Source organism: Sinohyriopsis cumingii, chromosome 15, assembly GCF_028554795.1.
Source record: "Sinohyriopsis cumingii isolate HCF-2022 chromosome 15, ASM2855479v2, whole genome shotgun sequence".
In the NCBI taxonomy this organism is placed as follows: domain Eukaryota; kingdom Metazoa; phylum Mollusca; class Bivalvia; order Unionida; family Unionidae; genus Sinohyriopsis; species Sinohyriopsis cumingii.
The window spans coordinates 13107968-13129309 of NC_142975.1; the positions used below are offsets into that span (position 1 = coordinate 13107968).

Consider the following 21342-nt stretch of genomic DNA (forward strand, 5'->3'; position numbering starts at 1 on the left):
TACATTTATGCATATACTAATTGATATGTGTCATTGTCTGGTACATGTATGCATATGCTAATTGATGTTTGGTATATTTATTCATATGCTAATTGCTATTTTAAATATTTGGTACATTTATGCATATGCTAATTAATATTTGTCAGTGTTTGGTAAATCTATGCATATGGTAATTGATATTTGTCAATGTTTGGTAAATATATGCATATGGTAATTAATATTTGTCAACGTTTGGTAAATTTGGGTTTGTTAAAGATATATGATACGCTCCTCAGTTTACACAAAAAGTTCAGTTCCTCACAAATATGTCGTCTGCACGATCTTCATTATTTGCGGTGAAAACTACCCACTACTGGGATCCTTTTCATCTCTTGCTACTCAACATAAAATTCTCAATATCTCATTAGCTGATGGTTTTATGGCATTTTAAAGTCAAATTTAATTCGTACCCGTTCAAAACCAGATTGTAAACTTAGAAAAATCCATTTTTTATCTTTTTTTTCTGGCTATTGAGTTTTTATGCAACTTATACGCATGTAGATTTACGAAACTCAATTTGACTCTGTCTAAAAAGAAATTCAAGAAAACCTTAATGGTTACACGTCTTTTATTTGATCACAAACATTCGATACACAATGTTGCTTTTACAGCCGGGCATTTACTCCAGGCACGTGGTTTTGCATTTACATCCTGTGCTAATTATACTGTGCTAGCTATCCGCATAATGAATGCTTCAACAACACTGATTTACGTCAGCCAGAGGCGTAGCTATGATATTTTGCGCCCGGGGACGAACTATAAAATTGGCGCCCCAGCCCCCTCCCCGTTTAATCACATTTTTGAATATTACCCTTGTTTACTTATTATAATGTAACGTTGTAAGCCTCATTTTGGCGCCCCTGTACCTTGGCGCCCGGGGACATATGTACCCCCCTGCCCCCCCCCCCAGCTACGCCTCTGACGTCAGTCTAAACATTTTTGTTTTAAATTAAATTTCACAATATTAGATTGTTCAAACATCTTGATCCTGTTTTATTTAGAAATTAACTTTTGTGTAAAATGTAAAACTGTGGCGTGGAATCATTATAAAAATGGATGGGTAACGATGTAACATAACGTCAATTTAAGACATCAAGTAGCTGCGGTGGCTCAGTGGTAAAAACGTTGTATTGTGACCGTTAGGGTGCGGGTTCGATTCCCGCCATCAGATCAGCCTGGATCGGCTACTGTGGTGTGTCCTTGGGAAAAACACATGACAGAAATTGCCTTCGTACAATTTAAGCTTCTCCATGCTTTTTTTTACTTTAAGGTCATTATATCATGTACTTTGTCCATGTGACGTTCAATGAGTACAGCATAAACTATATATTGGAATTGATTTTAATTGATGGGAGCTACTAGATAACAACACTGTAATTACAAATAGGTAAATATTTATTCAGCTGCCACTTAAACGAGCACTCTTTTAGTTACAAAATCTTCGTAAAAAATGACAAAGTCTAAACTGTAGTCATTTTTATTAAGGATGAGTAATCTCAAATTACAATTACATATATGGTAGCTAATTCAGTTAAAAAGGTCTTGCTTTTTAGAGAAATAATACGAACATTTTGACAATAAAGCAATAAATAGCTTGAATTGTTTGTTCTAGTGTTAGCTGATAAGTGGCTATACTTGTTCGTAATTACAACAATGTAATCGAGATACCCTAATTAGTTAGAATTAATTATAATATATAATTTTATAATATATAGTTTCTGATGTGCTAATTGGAAGTTATGGGCAAAATACATTATGCGATGACCAAAAACGGCGCATACGGCCTAAGTGAAATCTTTGAGCGAAGATTAAATACAACTAAATCTGAATCTGGTATACTGTCTGTACGCAATTACACAGATAAGTGTAATTTATTTCTTGAATGAACCAACATTTGTAATTCTTTGTTTATCTTTTTCCAAACTGGCAAAATGTATTGTTCCCTGTGCACTCGGGACGAGTGTACTTCCAAGAACAGTCATATTTGTCTTTATACTGCTGCACAGATTGTATCAAAGGAAGAAATGTTTCATTTGCCAAATAGTTCTTCTCTTTTACGATCAATATTTATTAGTTTGTACTAAATATCTCTTCGATTTAAAGCTGATTTCTTAATTATGTGTTGCAACGACCCCTTTCTATTTTAAATATTCCCCCCCCCCTGCTAAAAACATGAATGCTCATAGAACATTGCCCACCTACTCAACTAATCATGGTAACAAGACACGTGACTCTTAATACGCGGTTGTGTTTTTGGGTGTGCATAAGAGATGTACAAGCAGTACCTGGCTTGGATGCGCTAAGGCTGCTTGAAGATATTTTGCCTAAAATGAACAAAACATTATCACATGTATCCATGTAGATGTTAGTTCCATGGGTATATGAATAGAATTAGCTGTCGATAGAATTGAAAATGACTTGATTAAACAGATGGCACAAAAAGGTTTACGTAGTTAGATGGTACAAATCTGTTTACGTAGAGCGATGATACAAAACTATTCACGTAGAGAGAGAGAGAGAGTGTACAACACTGTTTACGTAGAGAGGGGTTACAAACTGATGAGAGAGAGACAGACAGACAGACAGACAGAGAGGTACAAATGCAAAAAGAGAACAAATTTGTAAATAATTGATGGGAACATGTAAAAAAAACGTTTGGATTGTTAAACATAACATCGTCAATAACTAAGAGAATTTGTTAGGTTTGTTTAAAGGAATTTAGTTGGACAAAACTTTAAAAGACTATGTTATCAATGGAATTAAATGGATTTCAGTTTACAGATCACTGCATATAAAGAGGCTTCCAAAAAGATAAAATGTCCTTAGTTTTGAATAGAACAATGAATCAGAGCTGGATATATTATTCACATTTATGTGCTTTTCAAAATTGAAACAAGTCGTCACTAAGGGATTAATGAATGTAATATATTTCCATTTTCTTATGAGAAACCAAGCATGGGATTGAAAAATGACATTGGATTTAGTTTTAATTTTTTAAAAATCTCTTCTTCTACTTCTCTGGGAAGATTAAAATTTTAAAGATATGGCGTTTTTACAAACAGTTAAACATATTTTTCGCACCATATTGACTTATTTCGTTTCAACATATTACCATACGAGGTTCATAGAAGATATGACTTTCCTTCTTTTTTTATACCAAAAAATCGATCTGTATGGAGAGTTCATACGGGTTTGTTTCCGTTTGCTTCAATTATCTACTTTGTTTACCCATTAGGAAGGCTCACTACAGGAGGTCAACTGCACAAGAATCTCCTGTCCAGAACTGACGTGTTCGGTTCAGGAAGCCATACGAATAAACGCTAACGACTGCTGTCAGATTTGCCCTGGTAAGTTTAGAAAATAGATATAATAAATTAGAAAAGTCTTTTGAATGAAATGCCTTCGGAATCTGATTAAATCGATATTAGATACTGAGATTAATGAGACAATCTTATGAAGCAAATTCCAAGCACCTGCGAACTGTACTAGTAACTGCCATCTTATCTATTACATTTTGGAGGAGGACATTTCCTTTAAGCCGCTTACATGACAAATATTTTCTTGCTTTGTTTCTTCATTTCATCTAAAATATCTCCTGCTCCTTTTGTAAAATAATTAAAATGGTACGATCTAGAACAAAAATATGACCCAGTATTACATTATAACTTCTGCTTTCCCATTACCTACAGTGCAGCCACTACCATCGAGTAATTCAAACTTAACTGCTGAAGTATTTACAATATTAGTAACTTTTTTCAATAGTTCTATACGCAAATCACTTTTAAAAAATGTCATCGACTCCCGAAACAGACCGTAATATTGAAACATAATCACTGCAATACATGATGCAACTGTTGTACTGAAATATTAAAAAACAATATATTTTGAAATTCTTTATGAAAGATAGGCTATATAGCAAAGCTAGACTGCCAGAAACCCAACCGTCTTCAAATAAGTGATTTAAAAATTATATAAGTTGAAATGAGTTTGGTATATTTTGTCAGTAGTAAGGAATCTAGAGATGATGTGTTGCTTATAAGTTTCGAGTGATGTAAGTATGATCAAAGTAAGTTATGACACATAACAACATTCAGGAGAATACATGGAATACAAATATTGATTTTTACATTTCAAACATCAGATAATGAATCGTGCAATATTTTAGAAAAGAACGGAGACTAACGGACTGCATTCAATGGCAATAGAATAGAGATTGGCAGCATCAACACTGATTGAAAGATGATCAGATCTGACCAGTATCATGAAGGCTTAAGTTGCTAAAGTGAAATAAAAAAACCTTGCTAAATGTCCTATACAACAAGACCAGTTTAAATAGATAGAATTTATGGAGATCAAACTTAAATTACAACAACACAGGATGATTCAGCTCATATACTACTTGGGTTTTTTTAACGTAAGTTTGAAGATATTGTTGCAAAGTGCTGAAGATAGCACTTCCATTTGTAGATGGTTATTATGTTGCCTAAAGAGATTTTTTAAAGCGTAAGGTATTCTCTGGATGTTTGCATACTGTTTCAAATAGCCGGGAAAGAACACTGTTTAAATCATCTTGCCATCCTCCAAAGACAGATGCCTATAAATGCGGGAGGTCGTGGGTTCGATCCCCGGCCGAGTCATACCAAAGACAGATGTCTATAAAGATCAAAGAGTTGTGGGAGGAAAATAAATGGGACAAACTATAATATGCTTGATTGAATAATGGTGAACTGAAAAATCTACCTACACATTTAAAATAGTAAAATATATATTGACATTTTGCCAGTAAAAGTAATCAGTAAATACTTGAATTCGTGATCCAGTTATCCCAAATCACCAATGAGGGTTCCGTTATTACATTTATGTATTTGAGTGGAATCGGCACGAAAGAATAAACAAACTGTTAATAAAATAAAGAGAAAGAGGACTTGGATATTCCTTTGATAGGATTGTTAACGATTACAGATCTTACTGTGAGAACAAGATTTGTGTGCCTTTTACAAGAACACTGGAACATAACCCAATACAACTGTGATTCGAAAGATTGGGAAATTTGGTTTTGAAACTGTTCCGCTTGACTTGACCATTAAAATGTACGAAACCTAGTCTCCTTCAAAACACATTCTCTGGCAAAGACTCAAGTAAGCATGAATAATATCCAATACTGTAATTGTTTGTGTAATTGATTTCCTCTGCGGAAGACCCACAGACTGCCTCTCATTAAATACACACATGTACATTTATCTGGCTATTGAATCCAACTAATTTGGCATCGTCGTTGATCAGTGTTGATTGAGGGAAACTTAGATAAAACTCTTAGGAGTGTGTAATTGTTACTCAGAGTGATTTTAGCTTTTTAGTTATATTTTAGACATTCATCACCACTTTTATCACATTCAACATCAACACTTTTATCACATTCAACATCACCACTTTTATCACATTCAACATCACCACTTTTATCAGCTTTTTATGTCTTCATTGAGACTATTTGTAGTTTTTCCCTGTTAGGATTATTTCACATAAATATTGAGATTTTAATAATTATCATGAGTTTTAAGGAAAAATAATTTTTAAAAAAAATTATTAATTACATCCTAGTTGGATTTGATGTTTTCTTTTTCATCCAATTTATTGTAATACCCAAACAACTAATTCTACTCTTTTTGAAGTGGATTGGAGAAATCTTTTTTTTTTCCTTCAGGGGAGTGCTTCCATTACACTAAAAGTATCTCGATTTGAGCCATTGATTTGTATAACTATTTTGTCATATCAACTCATTTTCATAAGAGTTTTATCTGTTTCCTTCAATTTTGTGTTTATTTTTTTAAATAAAAAATGTCTTTGTATCAATTTTATCTATTGACGATGAAATGAAACATCTGAATGTTGGTCTCAATGTTATCCGGGCCGTCTCCACAGCTCCTCATTGTTGATCTCAATGTTATCCGGACTGTCTCCAACAAAGAGGTTGCCCTGCTTACCAAGTCCACGTCGCTTCGCAAAGAGCATTGCTGCTTAGCAACAACTTTATTGTTAAAGTACATCCTGTTTTAAAACTTTGTTGCTAATTAACTTTTCATTTAGACCTTTTTAAACAATTCCTATAACTAGGGTGCTATATCACGTGGGTGTAAATTAAAAAGAAAAATCAATTATGTAGATATTTCCAATACACATAATCCTGCTGTTGAAATATCTTCACAAGGATAATCTGTTTCCATATTTGCCTCTTACTATTCCAAAATGTTGTATTCAGATCTGGATATTGTAGAGTTTAATTTCTTTCATCAAATATTTTTATATGTATCTTCTCACGGACGTTTTCATTTTGCCTTTCCACCTATCTCATACATTTTTAATTGTGTAATACCTTTGTCAGGTAAAGGTTCATTTGCTATTATGTATTTGATTGTGATTTAGGCAAAAGAAACTGGAATGATACTCTTGAAAAAATCTTCAACGTCTGTTGTGGACCAATTGTAAATCTCAATAGCTTCTTCAAACAAAGCACAATATAGGCAACAGTGAAAGCAGAACCTAACGATACCTGCTAAATGTATTGATACTGTTTTTATTTCAGTTTACATTTTGCATTTTATTACCAGAAATGTTAGCCAAAGGGCACAATGAGTTTACGAGTGCTATCGTGATTTTACATTCATTTTTGAGTGCTGAAAGTTTGGTCAGAAAAAAATCCCCACTCCTAGTGAAGCTTTGAACTAGCGGAATGTAAATTGGATACTTAACTTTGCAATTTCATCAATATAAATCTTTGTTTGACACATTAAAAAGTATCTTCAAAAGTATGATCTCTGAAACTCGTAGAATAGATTTAAATTGGTATGTATATTTAATTGAGTTGGCGTGTGTTGCACCTTTGTCTTTAATTGATGACAGTAGTATTGACCTACCTGTACAGTTTTTAAATGTTTGAATTGATATTTTGAATTCATCGTGTAGCTTTACTGACAGCTTAGAATAGTCTGGAAGAGAATGTTTGACCTACATCCTGATCATTTTATCGTCGTATTTTGTCATATAAGGTTGAGGTAAACAAAGTTATTTCAATGCTACCTTCAGATCAATCTATGGAATCATGTACTGTTGCGCTCCGATGTATTTTGAGAGGAATCATTTGTTTTAAAATTATTCATTGAAATACAAAAGAGTTCATTGACATTCTGGAAAAAAACCCACTAGTTGGGGAACATTTTGGATTGATTCAAGAACATTATGAATTATATAATTGTGATACATAAAGACGGTTGCTATGGGAGCCTACTCAAAAGCCTGTTGGTATACTTTTGGAATTGTAATATAACTCTTTGGATTATTTGTCATTAATTCACAATACTGTAAGTTCGTCGTAAATATTCACTTTGCAACTTAGAGAACAAAGTTTTGTTGATGTTAATAAATTTGTTGGTTTGGCTTCTTTCTGTTACTTAGTTTAAGACCTTGAGTGGTATCGAAATGGTGCATGGCTAAAAGAGATGAATTCGTAGTAGTGAAGTGGGATACTATAGGGTCTATGGGATTTATCATTAAAAAGACCCCTGGGACAATATAGGGTCTATGTAAATTTAACATGGAGAAAAATCGTGGGACAATATAGGGTCTATGGGAATTAACATGGCCAAAAAACCCTGGGACTATATAGGGTCTATGTAATTTTAACATTAACCACCCTGGGACAATATAGGGTCTATGTAAATTTAACATGGCCAAAAAACCCTGGGACTATATAGGGTCTATGTAATTTTAACATTAACCACCCTGGGACAATATAGGGTCTATGTAAATTTAACATGGTCAAAAACCCCTGGGACTATATAGGGTCTATGTAAAATTGAAACAGGGAGGGTCTCTATTTTTTTAAAATAAAAAATAAAATATAAGAAGGGGTAGGCAATGGAAAGACTATCTCTTTTCGAGAAATATGGCTGGCCCTGAAAAGGGCCTTTGGCTTTCTTCTTCTTCTATTTCCTCCATCTTCTCATCCAGCCCCTAATCTTTTCCCAAATTCCTTTTTTCTTCTTCTTTTCATTTTCCGGTATCCAGTCCGGGTGACCCATGGCTCGGAACTTCTGTTGGATTTTTATCCAGTTATTGTTCAGTCTCTCATATTCTTCTTTTTTCTTTCTATTCTCTTGTTCTTTTCTATCTTTTGCCCACCTGTCCTTAATTTTCTGCACTTCTTCCTCTATTATCTTTTTCATCTTTTCTTCCGCTTTCTTTAGTTGTTCAATGCCCCTTTTCACGAACTTCCACTCTGACCATTTCTCTAGTTCTTCTAAATAGCATCTCACTGCTTTTACTTTGTCCATAGACTCTTTTATAGTCCCCACTCTTACATACTCTGGTTTAATCAATCCTCTCAATCTCTTAACTTCTTCCTCTATCATCTCCTCTATCATCTTCCTCGCTAATTGTAGTTCATTGACATAGTCAAGACTTTTTCTCAACCTCCATTCTCTTTCTATCCTTTCAATAGTGTACTCTCCATCCATCATCCAAAAGTAAACATTTCTTAAGTCATTGAACAACGCCGACACTTCCATCTTGTATCTGTTATTCCGTAGAATGGTTTGAACGAAGAATACTGTGGGTTCTTATACGAAAAGCGCAGACGTGAAGGAAAACATCCCCCTAAAACATAAAATTGATCTTACCTAGATCATGACCCAACAACGCGCGGACGTGAAGGAAAACATCCCCCACTTTTCTCATTTCATATAATCAAACCCAAACTATACTCTCCACATACGCTAAGAAACAATAAACGAACCCAAATCTACTATCCACACTAACATACGTGAGCGCTTACAAACTGACACACAGACACACACACACACACACACACAAGAAAAAAAGAGTTAGTGTTTATATTCACACTACTCTACCTACACACATTGGCAAATCGATTGTTATATCTTTTCTAGAGATTGGGGGTAGCCCTGAAAAGGGCTGTTTTTTAACTCCAGAGGCACCTATCTAATGCTGGCACCTTCCTGGTCTGGCACCACACACACATCTTCGACTCCAGTCTCCTTGCCAATTCACCCTTGTTGCTGTAAGCGCAGAGGCGGGTTGAGTGGCTTCACTATTCCAATCTTCTGTCTCTGGAATAGTGAATACTTCCCTTTTTCTTCTTCTATTTCTTATTCTAGGATGAATTGGCATCCTAACCTCCTCTTGTAAATGTGGTGTAGCTACAGGTTGGGGAGATGTTCTTGCCTTAGGTGTCACCTTGCACACAGGGTTCATCATAGGGTGACACCTGATTTCTCTCTTTCTTTCCTCCTCTTCTTTCATTTTTCTCTCTTCCTCCTCCTGTTCTATCCTGGCTTCTTCCACAAGGGCCTCCGCAGCCAGCTCGTTCAGGAGGCATCTGGCATATTCCAGGTGCATCTGGAGTTCAAAAAGTTTTTCAAGTCTGCTACTCATTTTTATTGTTGATCAATCAACAAGGGTAGCTAGACTGTTCAGCGAGTTTCAATTTATACTGAAAGCGCGGACGTGAAGGAAAACATCCCCCTAATAACATAAAATTCATCTTACCTAGATCATAACCAAAAAAAAAAAACAACAACAACGCGCGGACCTAAAAGAAACACTCACTCACTTTTTTATGCTACCCATCACTATTTTAAAATTTTTTTATAAATCACTTCAATCCACTATTCACATACTCAAAGCAATCCAATCTAACTCCAAATATACACCTCAAACACCAAAAAGACATCATTTTAATCTACTATCCATACCAACTTACTTTATCACTTACTAACACAAACACACCAACACATACGCTCACATTTTTAAAAAGAGTTAGTGTTTATTTTCACACTACTCTACCTACACACACACACACACACACACACACACACACATTGGCAAATCGATCGTTACTTCTTTTCTAGAGTATTGAGGTAGCCCTGAAAAGGGCTGTTTTTTTGTTTGCTATGGCATTCTTTTTTTAGTTTCTAAGAATGCGATGTCCTCTGATTATAGACTTTCTGGCGACAGGTCTGCTTCTTCGGAAAGAGAAGAAGAACTCTTTGGTGTCGATACGGCAATCGACAAAGCCTCTGTCAGCTTCAGGTTGCTGCTGCTGTTGTTGTTGTTGTTGCTGTTGTTGCTGTTGTTGCTGCTGTCTCTGAAGTCTGTACTTCTCTGTCCATTCTTCTTTTTCCCTGTTCACTTCTTCTCTGAAGAGCTCTTCTATTAGGTCTTCAGTGATTTTTAACATTCTCACATTCTCTATTTCTTCTGGCTTCGGTATCAGACTGTGTCTGACCCTATGCAAATTCACGTAGGCTTCGTTGAGCTTAACTAGTTTGGAGCACATCTTCGTAGGAGGATGAGTCGACAATGGATGGTTAGACTGGAAACAACCCCGGTTCTTAAAGTGAAAGCGCGGACGTGAAGGAAAACATCCCCCACACGGTTTTCGACCCGCAACGTTCAGTGAGTGTCATGAGAGGGATAGTAAGAAATGAAAGAGCATCAATCCAACATTCTTATAGCTAAACAAACCACAAAGGCATTTTTTTTCAAAACACAACATTTTTTATTCAAAAATCACTTAACACTAAACAACAACTCTAACATTTTTTAACAATAATCCAACACTATAACATCTAACAATTTTTTCAAATCACAAACATTTTTTTCTCAATTGACAATCTACTTTAAACAGGGCTGACAACGTTGTGAATGAAATTGTGATTTCCACTGTTGGAAATCATTAGGCCATTGATGGACACTACGTTTCCTAGCTTGAGACAAAAGATAAGCATAATGGTCACAAAACCATCGATCTACTTTCACATCGTTTCTAGCAGAAGAACGAGGATCGAAATGAGTCACTAAATGTTCTAAGGAATAGCCCAGGCTGCGATGATGCAGAAAATACACACAGTACTGTCCACACACCAAGGAATCTGTGCCTTGTAATTTCACATTATTGAATCGGGTGGTTTGAGCATTTCTTCTTATAAAGTCGATGATATCGTTTTCCAAAGGGGGCAATCCGTACGAATCGAAATATTCCACACATCCTTCTTGAGGAAAGTAGACGGCTACCCAGTGGGTTCCTGGGAGATGACTGTCGCCCGTGTTGATCACGTAAGCTTGATGGTCTTTAGGTTTGCGATGAGGGAGTTCATCTTTAGCACAGACGACAGGATTCCAAGAAGCCGTATACGAACTGTGGTTCAAAAGGTAATAAAGTTCCCAGGTATCCATTGTTTTGTGTTTTCTTCTTCACAGGTAATAATAAGTCGTCAATTCGATCCTGACTTTTTGCTTGAAAATGTCTGACGAATAAACGGTTATTCGTTCTGTTTCCTCACTCTGATTCAGGAGAGCTTCGATACGATGGATCTCTTGAGTGGTTAATGGTGGACAAGAATCTTCACGCAAGTCTTTATACCACTGGTGCAACACGTCTTTGTTCGAGATGAGACTCCAAGCTTCGTCCAGATACTCGTCCAATTTTTCTTCTTGACTTAACATTAGGCATTTATCGTGTTGAATTTGACTGGGATGATCGTTTTGACATCCATAGCAATCTTTCTTGATCAATTCCGTCATTTTATCGACCAAGTGTTTGGCAAAACAGGAGACTAAATGGGCTTCTTGTTCTGGCCATCTCGACTTCATTATGATCACTTCTTCTTCTTCCACAGTCTCCTCACATTTCATGTCCAAAGTTTCTCCACTAGGTAAAGAGGGATAACAGTCTTCCATGACTTCTAGTAATCTAGAATAACTTCTCTCAAACTGTTGATTTCTATGGTATTGTCAAATTCTGCATACAGGATGACGTTCACTGTGTGATCTGGAGGTGGATTTGCAAACTGAAGTTCCACACGAATCTGGCCTGATTTTATAGGGTGGAAATGTCCCTCGTCGCCACCTTGGTCTGGAGTGAAATCAAAACCCCACAAAGCATAGCCTCCTGCATAATCGTCGTACGAAATACCGTGACTGGTGTTGGTTCCTAACTGCCCCGTGGCTTCGTACAGGGACAAGTACGATCTCAAATAATTCTTTGCGACACCAAAGTTGGGCTCAAAGGGTCGGGTACACAAGGTCTTGCCGTCGCGACTGACTTCGATCTTGGACACATTGTAATGTTGAAACTCAAAAGGATTTTGATCGTGGGTTCCGTTGAAGGCTGAATTCCTGACGATACCAACAATCAAACGTTTGGGTAACTGTTCTTGGAACAGATGATCTTCGATCATAGATCGCTGTCCAGCAGGAATGGTGAACGTTTTCACTTCTACGCGTCGTATCGGATACTTGGCAGTCGTTCTGCTCAACGTCTGACTGACGTCGTTTCCCACTTTAGGTAACACTTCCACACGACGCACGTAAAGTCGGGCTTCTTGAATGATAGTTTTGTATTCGTTGGCATGGGCCATCAAATGGAAAGTGGCACTGCTACGATTCAGTCTCAGACGGATATCCACCCCGTTGAGCAAATACTTTTCTTGTAACCACATGTCCAAATGCAAACGATCCATCAGTTCTAAACTTCGCCCTTGCAGAATTTTCTTACGACGGTCGTTAAACCCCACATTGTGAGGATTGTCATCTTCTGTCAGGACTGTGTCGCTAAACGTGCCTACACCTGCTGTGTCAGGTTTCCATACCACGCAAGCATCCAGATGAGTATTCTTGGCTTCTTTTCCGTACGTCAAGAGATTTTCCAAGTAGGCACGATATGGGTAAGTATCCATGCTGCTGCTGACCAGTTTGTTATTCAAGTACAAGTCCACTTCGCTAAATAAGGAATGCATGAAATTGTTGACAGGAGCTACTCTAGCATCGCCTCCTGGATTGGTGTTGTCCGTTTTGATCACTTTCACTTTCAAATACAGGTAACTGCTATTCAGATCGATGTAATCTTCGGGTTGTCCTTTGATTTCAAACTCGATGGGAGCTGATTCCGTCAAAGAGGAGACGGGATGAAATTCCACCCACTGGGATTCTTGCATGGTCATCATGGTGGGGGGCATGGCAAACAGGTCCAGTTCCGTCTTGGAACAAGCGCAAGACTCTCGGTGCATCATTTTTTTCTCTTTCTCAATAATCGAAAACGTCTAAGTCTCGAACGGTTCTTCTTTTCTTGGCCTTTCTCGCTTGAAGTCTGGTGAAAGGGTGTTTTCTTCGTCGTCTCTTTCTGCCTTGTCCTTGCTGAATGCCTGACTCGGTAGCGTGCAGGGCATTTATAGGTGTGTCTCGTCGGCCCAAAATGTCTTTGCCCGTTTGCAGCAAGACATTTTTGCCTGCCCTCATGAAGGCTTCTTTAGGGTTTTGTTTGTCGATGATGACATTTTGGAGAAATTCTTTGCCTTGCGTCAGTGCCGCATCTTTCAAGGCGTGCAATCCGCGTGTCACCATCGGTTTCAACACCGGAGCCACCGAACGAAAGGCCGATTTCAGCATGTCTCCTAAACCGTGTCCTCGCTGTCGAGCAACCCCTCGGTACACTGGATACATGACTTACTTACGAATCGTGAGAGAACCGTTTTCGAAAATGGAGTTTCACCGTGACTTTTCCTTTGGTGAATGGAATATTTTGTCCCAAATCTCCTTTTATAGTAATGTTGACCGTGTCCAAATACGACTTGCTGACAGGCAAATAGTGAGGATGGACAAATTCGCGGTGGACGTGATAAGTGTTTCCACCTTCCTCGTCAGCGTTCGTGGCAGAATCCACTTTGAAAGGAATGACACGCAGTAACGGTACAGAGGTGTGTCCCACCACGTTATACTCCACCACATCGGAGTACACAAACATCAAATTCAGTCCTTGGTTCAGTTCTACCGGGGCACGAAATAACTTGCTAAAAGACTCGTTGTCGTAAACGATGGGTGATTCGTTTTTCTTCATCATCGCCATTCTCATGTCCATGTCTCCGCCCAACATGTCAAACAATTCAGGACAAAATAAAATGGACAGGATTTTACTCCCGTCAAATTTCATCAAGAAGCGACGAGCTGTTTTGTGGTATTCCATGGTGACACTTTTTTTGACACTTTCCAAAGCTTTCAGAAACACGACATTAAACCTGGAGGTAATGGTGCTCACCAAATGTTGACCACTAAAATAATACCCTGGGGGAATGAACAAGTGATAGGTGGTGTACTTTTGATTTTTTGTGCCAGGGGTTTTCTTGTCATATTTGCCATAGGTATCCAAGTACTGTTGCAATTGTTCGTCATGAACTTCCACATCAAAAACATTTTGATTGGGAAGGACATTGAGGACTTGGGTCGGGTGAATCATTTCCACTAAAGCCACTTCCCAATGGGCTTCGTGATCTAAGGGGATGGTCTGAGGTAATTTGGCCGTGTAACAGCACAACGTGTTGTGGGGAAACACCTCCATGGAACTGTCACTGGGTAAGGTTAAGTAAAATTGGTTTTGGTGACTCATAATTCCAGAGTTCTGTGGCTGTCCGAGGGGTTATTAATGGACGTCAGAGGCGTGTCTCCGCCCAAAATGGGGTTCTGATTGTGGTTGGAGTGGTGACTGGCACTGGCACTGGACACAACGTTCCCGTTCGAGGAGAATTTCAGGGAGGGATTGGGAAGCAGGTAACCGATGCAACTGCTCAATAAAATGGTCCACAATTGTTTGTCTCCTTGTTGCAAACTCAAATTGGCAATGGCTGCCCCGATGACACAATACACCACGAAGATTTGGCAGAAAAAGACGATTTGCGTTTTAGGCACACGTTCTCCACACCACACCCACAAGGGTTGTTTTTGTAAATCTTGCACAGAAGAACTGGGTGAAGAAGGACTGGTCGACGTAGCTGCGTCTGCTGTGTGAAAGGGCATGATGGTCACTTCTTCTTTTTATAGTCGATGACTTGCGAAGCGTCGATCCAAGAATCGAAACTGGGTGGATATCCTTTCCAACGTACTTTGACTTCTTTGACACGTCGTTTGCCCACTTTACGGGTTCTGCGTTCGAGAATGCTTTCGATGTCGTACACGTCGTCTTCTTTTTTGGTGACACGTTGTAACTCGGGCAAATAAAACGTTCCTTTGAGTACTTCCACGTTCATGTCTTCCAATTTATAGACGGCAGGATGACGGCCATGCACTCGTCCAGTGACGCGAAACAATTCGGTCGTCCAGTTAGGTAAGTAACCTTTGTCGAAAGTGCGTTTGGTTTTGCCAATGCGCACCCAATCTCCTACGGCCAACTCTCCACTTTTCTTGGGGACAGCCCTCGTCGGGGACGTACCGAACAGGCGTTCAAACACCAGCACTTCGTTGTCGGGAGTCACGTCCTGCGGGGCACGTCCGATGCTTCGATGGTAAGATTGGTTGTACGCTTGCACCAGGTGCGGTAAGATGTCGATGTACTTCAGAGTGTGGTGATGCGTAAAATATTTCCACATGCGTTCTTTCAAAGTGCGTTGAAAACGTTCCACGATGCTGGCTTTGGTTTCGGGATTCTCGGTGGTAAAAAAATGAATGTCACGTTTCTTTAATTCTTTTTGGAAAGCTTGGTTCAGAAATTCGGTGCCTTTGTCCGTTTGCCATCGAAGAGGGTGACGACCGCTTTGTTTCAACACCCGTTGCAGGGCTCGCACTAACTCGCTGCTGGATTTGGAAGTCAAGGGCACGACCCAGGCAAATTTGGAAAAGACGTCGATGACACAAAACAAATATTTGTAGCCACGATTGTAGCTGGCCAAATGAGAGACATCGGCTAAATCGGCTTGCCATTGATGATCGATGCCTTCCACTCGGGTGCGACTTCTGGCAAACTTGCGTCGAATGGGTTTGTGTAAAGTGTAGGTAGCTTGTTCTTGTAACCATCGTTGCACTTGAGGTAAACGGAGACTTTTCAGTCGCGTTTTGGCAGCACGATACAATTTTTGAACTCCTGCGTAACCTGCAGGATGGGAGGGATCGTAGTAAATGCTGGCTAAGACTTTTTCCATTTTTTATTTTTTGTGTTGGTTGATGTGTTAATAAGACACCCACTCTTGGAGGATGCTACTCTTTTTCTCTTGGGGTATTTTCTTGGATTGCAATGCTTTGCGTGTGCGGCCAGCAATAGGTGTCGAAGAGGAGAAGGATGTCTGAGCGGGGGATATCGGTTCTTGTTTCACTTCTGTCTTCACTTCTGTCTTCACTTTCTTTTTCTCTTGTGAGGAAGAAGGGGTGGCCATCATCTTTTTAATCCATCCAATTCTGGAGGTAGGTGGTGTTGTTAACTTGCGTACTTTTTCTGGTGGAGTTTGAAACCCTTCTTCTTCTTCTTCTTTTCCTTTTTCTGTCTTGGTCACTGGTACTGGTACTGGTGATGGTGCTGGACTTTTCATCAAGGTCTTAAAATCTTTTAGGGTGGGTAAAGCTGTTTCGTCTAAAGCTTTCTGGTGAAAGAGTTGCAGTCGTTGCAAGAGTTGACCGTACTTTTGCGATTTTTCTGTTTCGGACAAATCTTGGCGATCCATCAAGGACTGCAGTTCGTGTTGTAACTGGGACATCTCGCTCAAATTGGGATTGGGAGGTAAATGCGGGGTGCGTTGTTCTTGCCACCGATGGTATTCCATCCATCGTTTGTAAGGCACTAAAGCTAGTTTTCGTCCTTCCATGGGGTTGTCAGGGGTCGATTCTGAGATCTTGGGACTTTCGAAGGCCTTTTTATCTTGCTCCCATCAGTCCTCCCAACATGGTTCCCAAGACTCCTTTCAGTATGGGGCCTAACAAGAGAGGCAAAATGCCTCCACGTTGCACTAACATCTTCTTTTTTTGACGAATGGGAATTTTCTTTCGAACCATTTGGCGAAGAACGTGACGATGTTTGCTTAAGCATTGTTTCTGGTGTTTGGACAAAGGAATCGTGCCTTTCAAACCGTTCAAACAACATTCGCACACGGTATCGATGACCTCTTTGGAGGCCGTTTGAATGAGTTTTTTTCGTCGGGGTGGAGAAGCTTTGGACAGGACAGATAACAGGTCCCCATGTTTGGCTAAACGTGGTGGCAGTCCTTTCCTTTTCTTTCCTTGGGGTTTTCTGGAGGGTGACATCTTTGAGTCTTTAGGAGCACCAAAAGAACACTGATACCCTACTTGGTCACAGGCCTTTTTTATACTGGAACGCGTCGCCACTGATTGTCTTTACGGCGTATCAACTTCATGACAGGCATGACACGTCGTGCAGGGGTACGTAACGGACTAAATCGAGTCAGTTCTTGCTTGGACAAATCCAGTAAACTTTGTAACATGCCCGATCTTTCATGGACTTTGATTTTGGGAGAAGGTAATTTGTGAGCAGCAGCCACTGCCGCTAAATTGGAAGGTCCTGCCACTGGGGAAGTTCTTTTGGGGGTCATCAACGGAGAAGTTCTTGGTGTGATTAACGTCTCCAAGTACTCTTCAGTTCCTGGTGACATCAACGGAGAAGTGGATAAACGTGAGGCTGTCGGAGACACAATCACCGCTGTGGCAGGTCTTGGTTTGCGAGTGTAAGGCTGCGTCCTGGCCGCAGTGCCTCTCTTGCGACTAGTTTTCTTCTGTGGACTTTTCTTTTTCTGGGGACTTTTTCTCTGTTTCTTTTTCTGGGGGCTTCTTTTCTTTTTTCGGGGTGGTGTCTGGTAAGAGGAGGGTCCCGCCACTGGAGAAGTTCTTCTCTTTGGGGACCTGGTCTTTTTCTTTTTCTTCTTGGGGCTTCGTTGAACTTTTGTCTTAGGGATAACTTTGGGGGCATTAGGATCCCATCTTAAGAGTGAGCGAATGATGACCCCTCCTAGAGTACCGCTCCCTCCAGGTTTCAAAATGATTTGTTTTTTGGTTTGAGTGTCGATGCGGGGATCGGCCAGTTGGACCAAAGCAACTTTGTGTCGATCGAAAAAGCGTTTGGTTTGATGAGGAATCTGAATGATTCCTTGGAGTAATTGACGTGCCGTCACCGTAAACCATCGTAAGACTTCTTTGAGACTAGCTTCAAAGACACGAGCTCGTGTTTGTGGATCTTTTTCTCGACTGATGCCATACAAGGCACGAATCAATTTGACGGGAAGATGCGACTGAAGGGACGTCATGTTCACACTGTGTGAGACAGACGAAAAAGGGTCTGAGGTTTTTATAGATTTTTTCATGGGGAGTGAAATGAAGTCGAGGACGGAGACGTGTACAGGACAGGCCCTCCGTCTTGGCACCAGTGGTGAAACAAGTGGGTACGAAATCGCAAATCCTCGGGGGTCGTAGGTTTCAAATCGACGAGTAAATAGGCGTGTGGCGTTTGAGTGGCATCGTCGTACGCCTGAGTCAGCCAAGGTGTTCCTAACTGTTTGGCTAAGACTTGCACTTGCGATTTATCTCGAGGGCTTTTAAACAAGACCACGTAATGTGCATTGAGACTGATGGTGCGATGGGCTTTACTTTGTTGAAACAAATTTTGGGTGATGTAAACATCACTGGCATTACGGTGATGCCCTTTGCGCGTGAACCACAATTTAATTTCTTCTTCGTCTTCTCCTAACATGTCGTCGAAAATGACCAAATGGGTTTGACGGGAGTCAGAGACGATACCGTCGTCTTCTTTAGGAATGCCTTCCACAAACACGATGGAATCGCCATGACTTTCTCGCAAGAGGCTGTACGCCGATTGCCACTCTTTGTAACACCACACGATCCGTTGAGGGGGTCGATCGATCAAATGATGTTTATGTTCGATCAAACGTTTGACGAATTCGGTTTTGCCTGAACCGCTAGGTCCAGCAATGAGCATGTTAAAGGGATGGCGAAGATACAAAGCCTCCCAACTGGCACGATCTAAGTGTTCGTCGATGACTTTGACAGTAGAGGAAGAGGGAGCAGAGACAGCAGAGGTAGCCATGGTGTGAGAAATGTCACTTGTGACACGAAAAACAAACAAGACAAGAGTTTATATACTTTTTTCAGAACACGTTTATTGAATGTTTCAAATATGAACACGAAAGACAAAAATACATACAACCCAAATAGTGATGTACAGGAATATAAAACACAGCAAAGCGATCAAAGTGGAATATAAACAAGTGTCTGTACAACATGTTTTGGTTAACCAAGATGTCCTAGGGACAGTGTGTAATGTTCTTACAGTCTCTACATGAGGTATTGTCACACAAGTGTCCTCCCGGAATGACCTTTCAGGAATGTCCATGACAGTCCTGTCCTGAAGCTAGTGGTTGTTCTCGGTCACGGGTTCTTCTGGCACCGTCACTAACACAGGTTGAAAAGTAACTTTTTTCCTTGAACAACTCTTGTGCATACTGGGCCACTTCTTGGGTCCAAGCCTCAAAACCCCCCTTTTTCCAGTCACGAACATCTGTCCAATGAGGGTGTAAGTCACAAGCTACACACACATCGTCATACACGTCTTGGGTAGCTAAAAGTTGACGAATCTTTTTTTCCTGTTGAGGTCGAGAAGTATCCAGATGAAACCGCAAGGCTTTGAGCAAAAGGAGTTTTTCGTGACCATTTAAGGCCATGGAGGTGGTAAGTACTGATCGTAAAGAGTCCACAAAGAATCGGCTGGTAAACGAAATCCCAGAAAACAAGTCACTAAGACACACACCACTTGTCGTCCCAAATTGAATGGATACAGTTCTTGTAATAATCGATGGTAATGATCCACGGTTTGAATATGGTCATTGAGTTCCTTCCACGGAATCTGTTGGATGACATGTGACATAAACCGTGGCATGGCAGCCTGTTTTTATATTCTCTTTTTTTTGGATGCAATACACGTACTTTCTAGCCAGAGATCTTCGTTCTCCAGTAGGGAATCTAAATCTTGCATACTGTAACCGAAACGTCAGAGTTCGATTAGGTGTTTCCTCTTCCGCTAAGCAGATTCCACGTAAAATATGTTTGTAATCCTTTAACTTGTCTTCCTCAATGCGTTGCACTAGGTGAATCTCGAAGTAACCATAATCATGAACATATCGATCATTAGCGACCTCAAAGTTTCGAACAATGTCTGACCATTGAAAGAATTTCTGACGAATCAGTTCTCTTATACCATTCAGGTACCAGTGGTTAAAGATCTGGTGACGTAACGGATGCAATTGTTCTTTACGTTTCACTTGTATTTTGACTAGCTCTCGGTAAATACGTTCTCTCAACTCCACAGGCAAAGCACGAATGTTCTCTAGCAAAGTATCCATGAATAGGTCATACTAAATCCTCTTTGGTCTGACACAAGAAATGTACTCTTTGCACAAACATGGTTTTACTTCAGTGTCGAATTTAAATCGTTGAGTCACTAATCTACACATTACAATTCGTTCAGAAGTTTCCTCTTTCACTAAGTTGACATTGTGTTCAAGATGTTGGTAATTCGTTAACTCTTCCTCTGGAATTCGATGCAGTAAGTTTACAGTGATGTAGTAGATAGAATCGTCCATACCAAACCAATCCTTTTTAAAACTAGAGGATCGTTGATCAATGTCCGTCCGATGGAACACTTTCAATTGAATCAGTCCTTGTATAGCCTTCAGGTACCAGTGGTTCAAACACCGGTGACGTAACGGATGCAATTGTTCTTTACGTTTCACTTGTATTTTAACTAGTTCTCGGTAAATGCGTTCTCTCAACTCCACAGGCAAAGCACAAATGTTCTCTTGTAAAGTATCCATGAACAGATTATTATGGTAAGAAGTTACTTCAATGTCTCGGTCCCACTAAGGGTAAGTAATGACAATTCGGTGACCATCGAGCATGTTCTACGTAGGCCGAATCTTGCGGTTCCCAGTGGTGAAGTGTCGCACCGCAACTGAAGCACTTGACTTTATCTCCTTCACCCAAGTAGAAAAATCCGGCTCTGGCTAATTCTTCGGGGGTCGGTCCTCCCAGATACTTTGGCCATTTTCCTTTGAACGATTGAAGACGATTTTCAAAGTCGCAGTATTCCGACAAACGCACAGGGAACGAATATTCGTCTTTCACAGGTTCGTTTCGATGAGGGTTAAGTGACATAGGTAGGAGTTTGCTCAGGGCTGGATGACATCCGTAGGGGGGTAGACGTGAAGGTGGACATTCCCCTTTAAAACGAAACCCAGTAAAATGTCCAAGAGGACGAGCGGCATCACTTTCGCATCCCACAGGTTTGACACGCACAGCATCGCTTTCCATGATAGGGGTAGGGACACTAAAGTTCCCATGATGCTTTACGGCATCGCTCAGGTCACAACGTACAGCATCGTACACATCGCAAGGCTCACAATCGCACTCGTCTGCAAACTCCGTTACGCAATTACAATGGTAACCACATGG

At 40.0% G+C, this 21342-nt stretch overlaps 1 protein-coding gene across 1 annotated transcript in view; it reads left to right on the forward strand.

The window, feature by feature from the left end:
* The window catches only part of LOC149781276 (chordin-like), a 128882-nt gene that overhangs the window by 82911 nt on the left and 24629 nt on the right, over positions 1 to 21342 (forward strand). The window contains exon 19 of the mRNA XM_089935364.1: positions 3275 to 3386. Within this exon, the coding sequence (XP_089791490.1) occupies positions 3275 to 3386 (112 nt within the window). The remainder of the gene's footprint in view (positions 1 to 3274; positions 3387 to 21342) is intronic.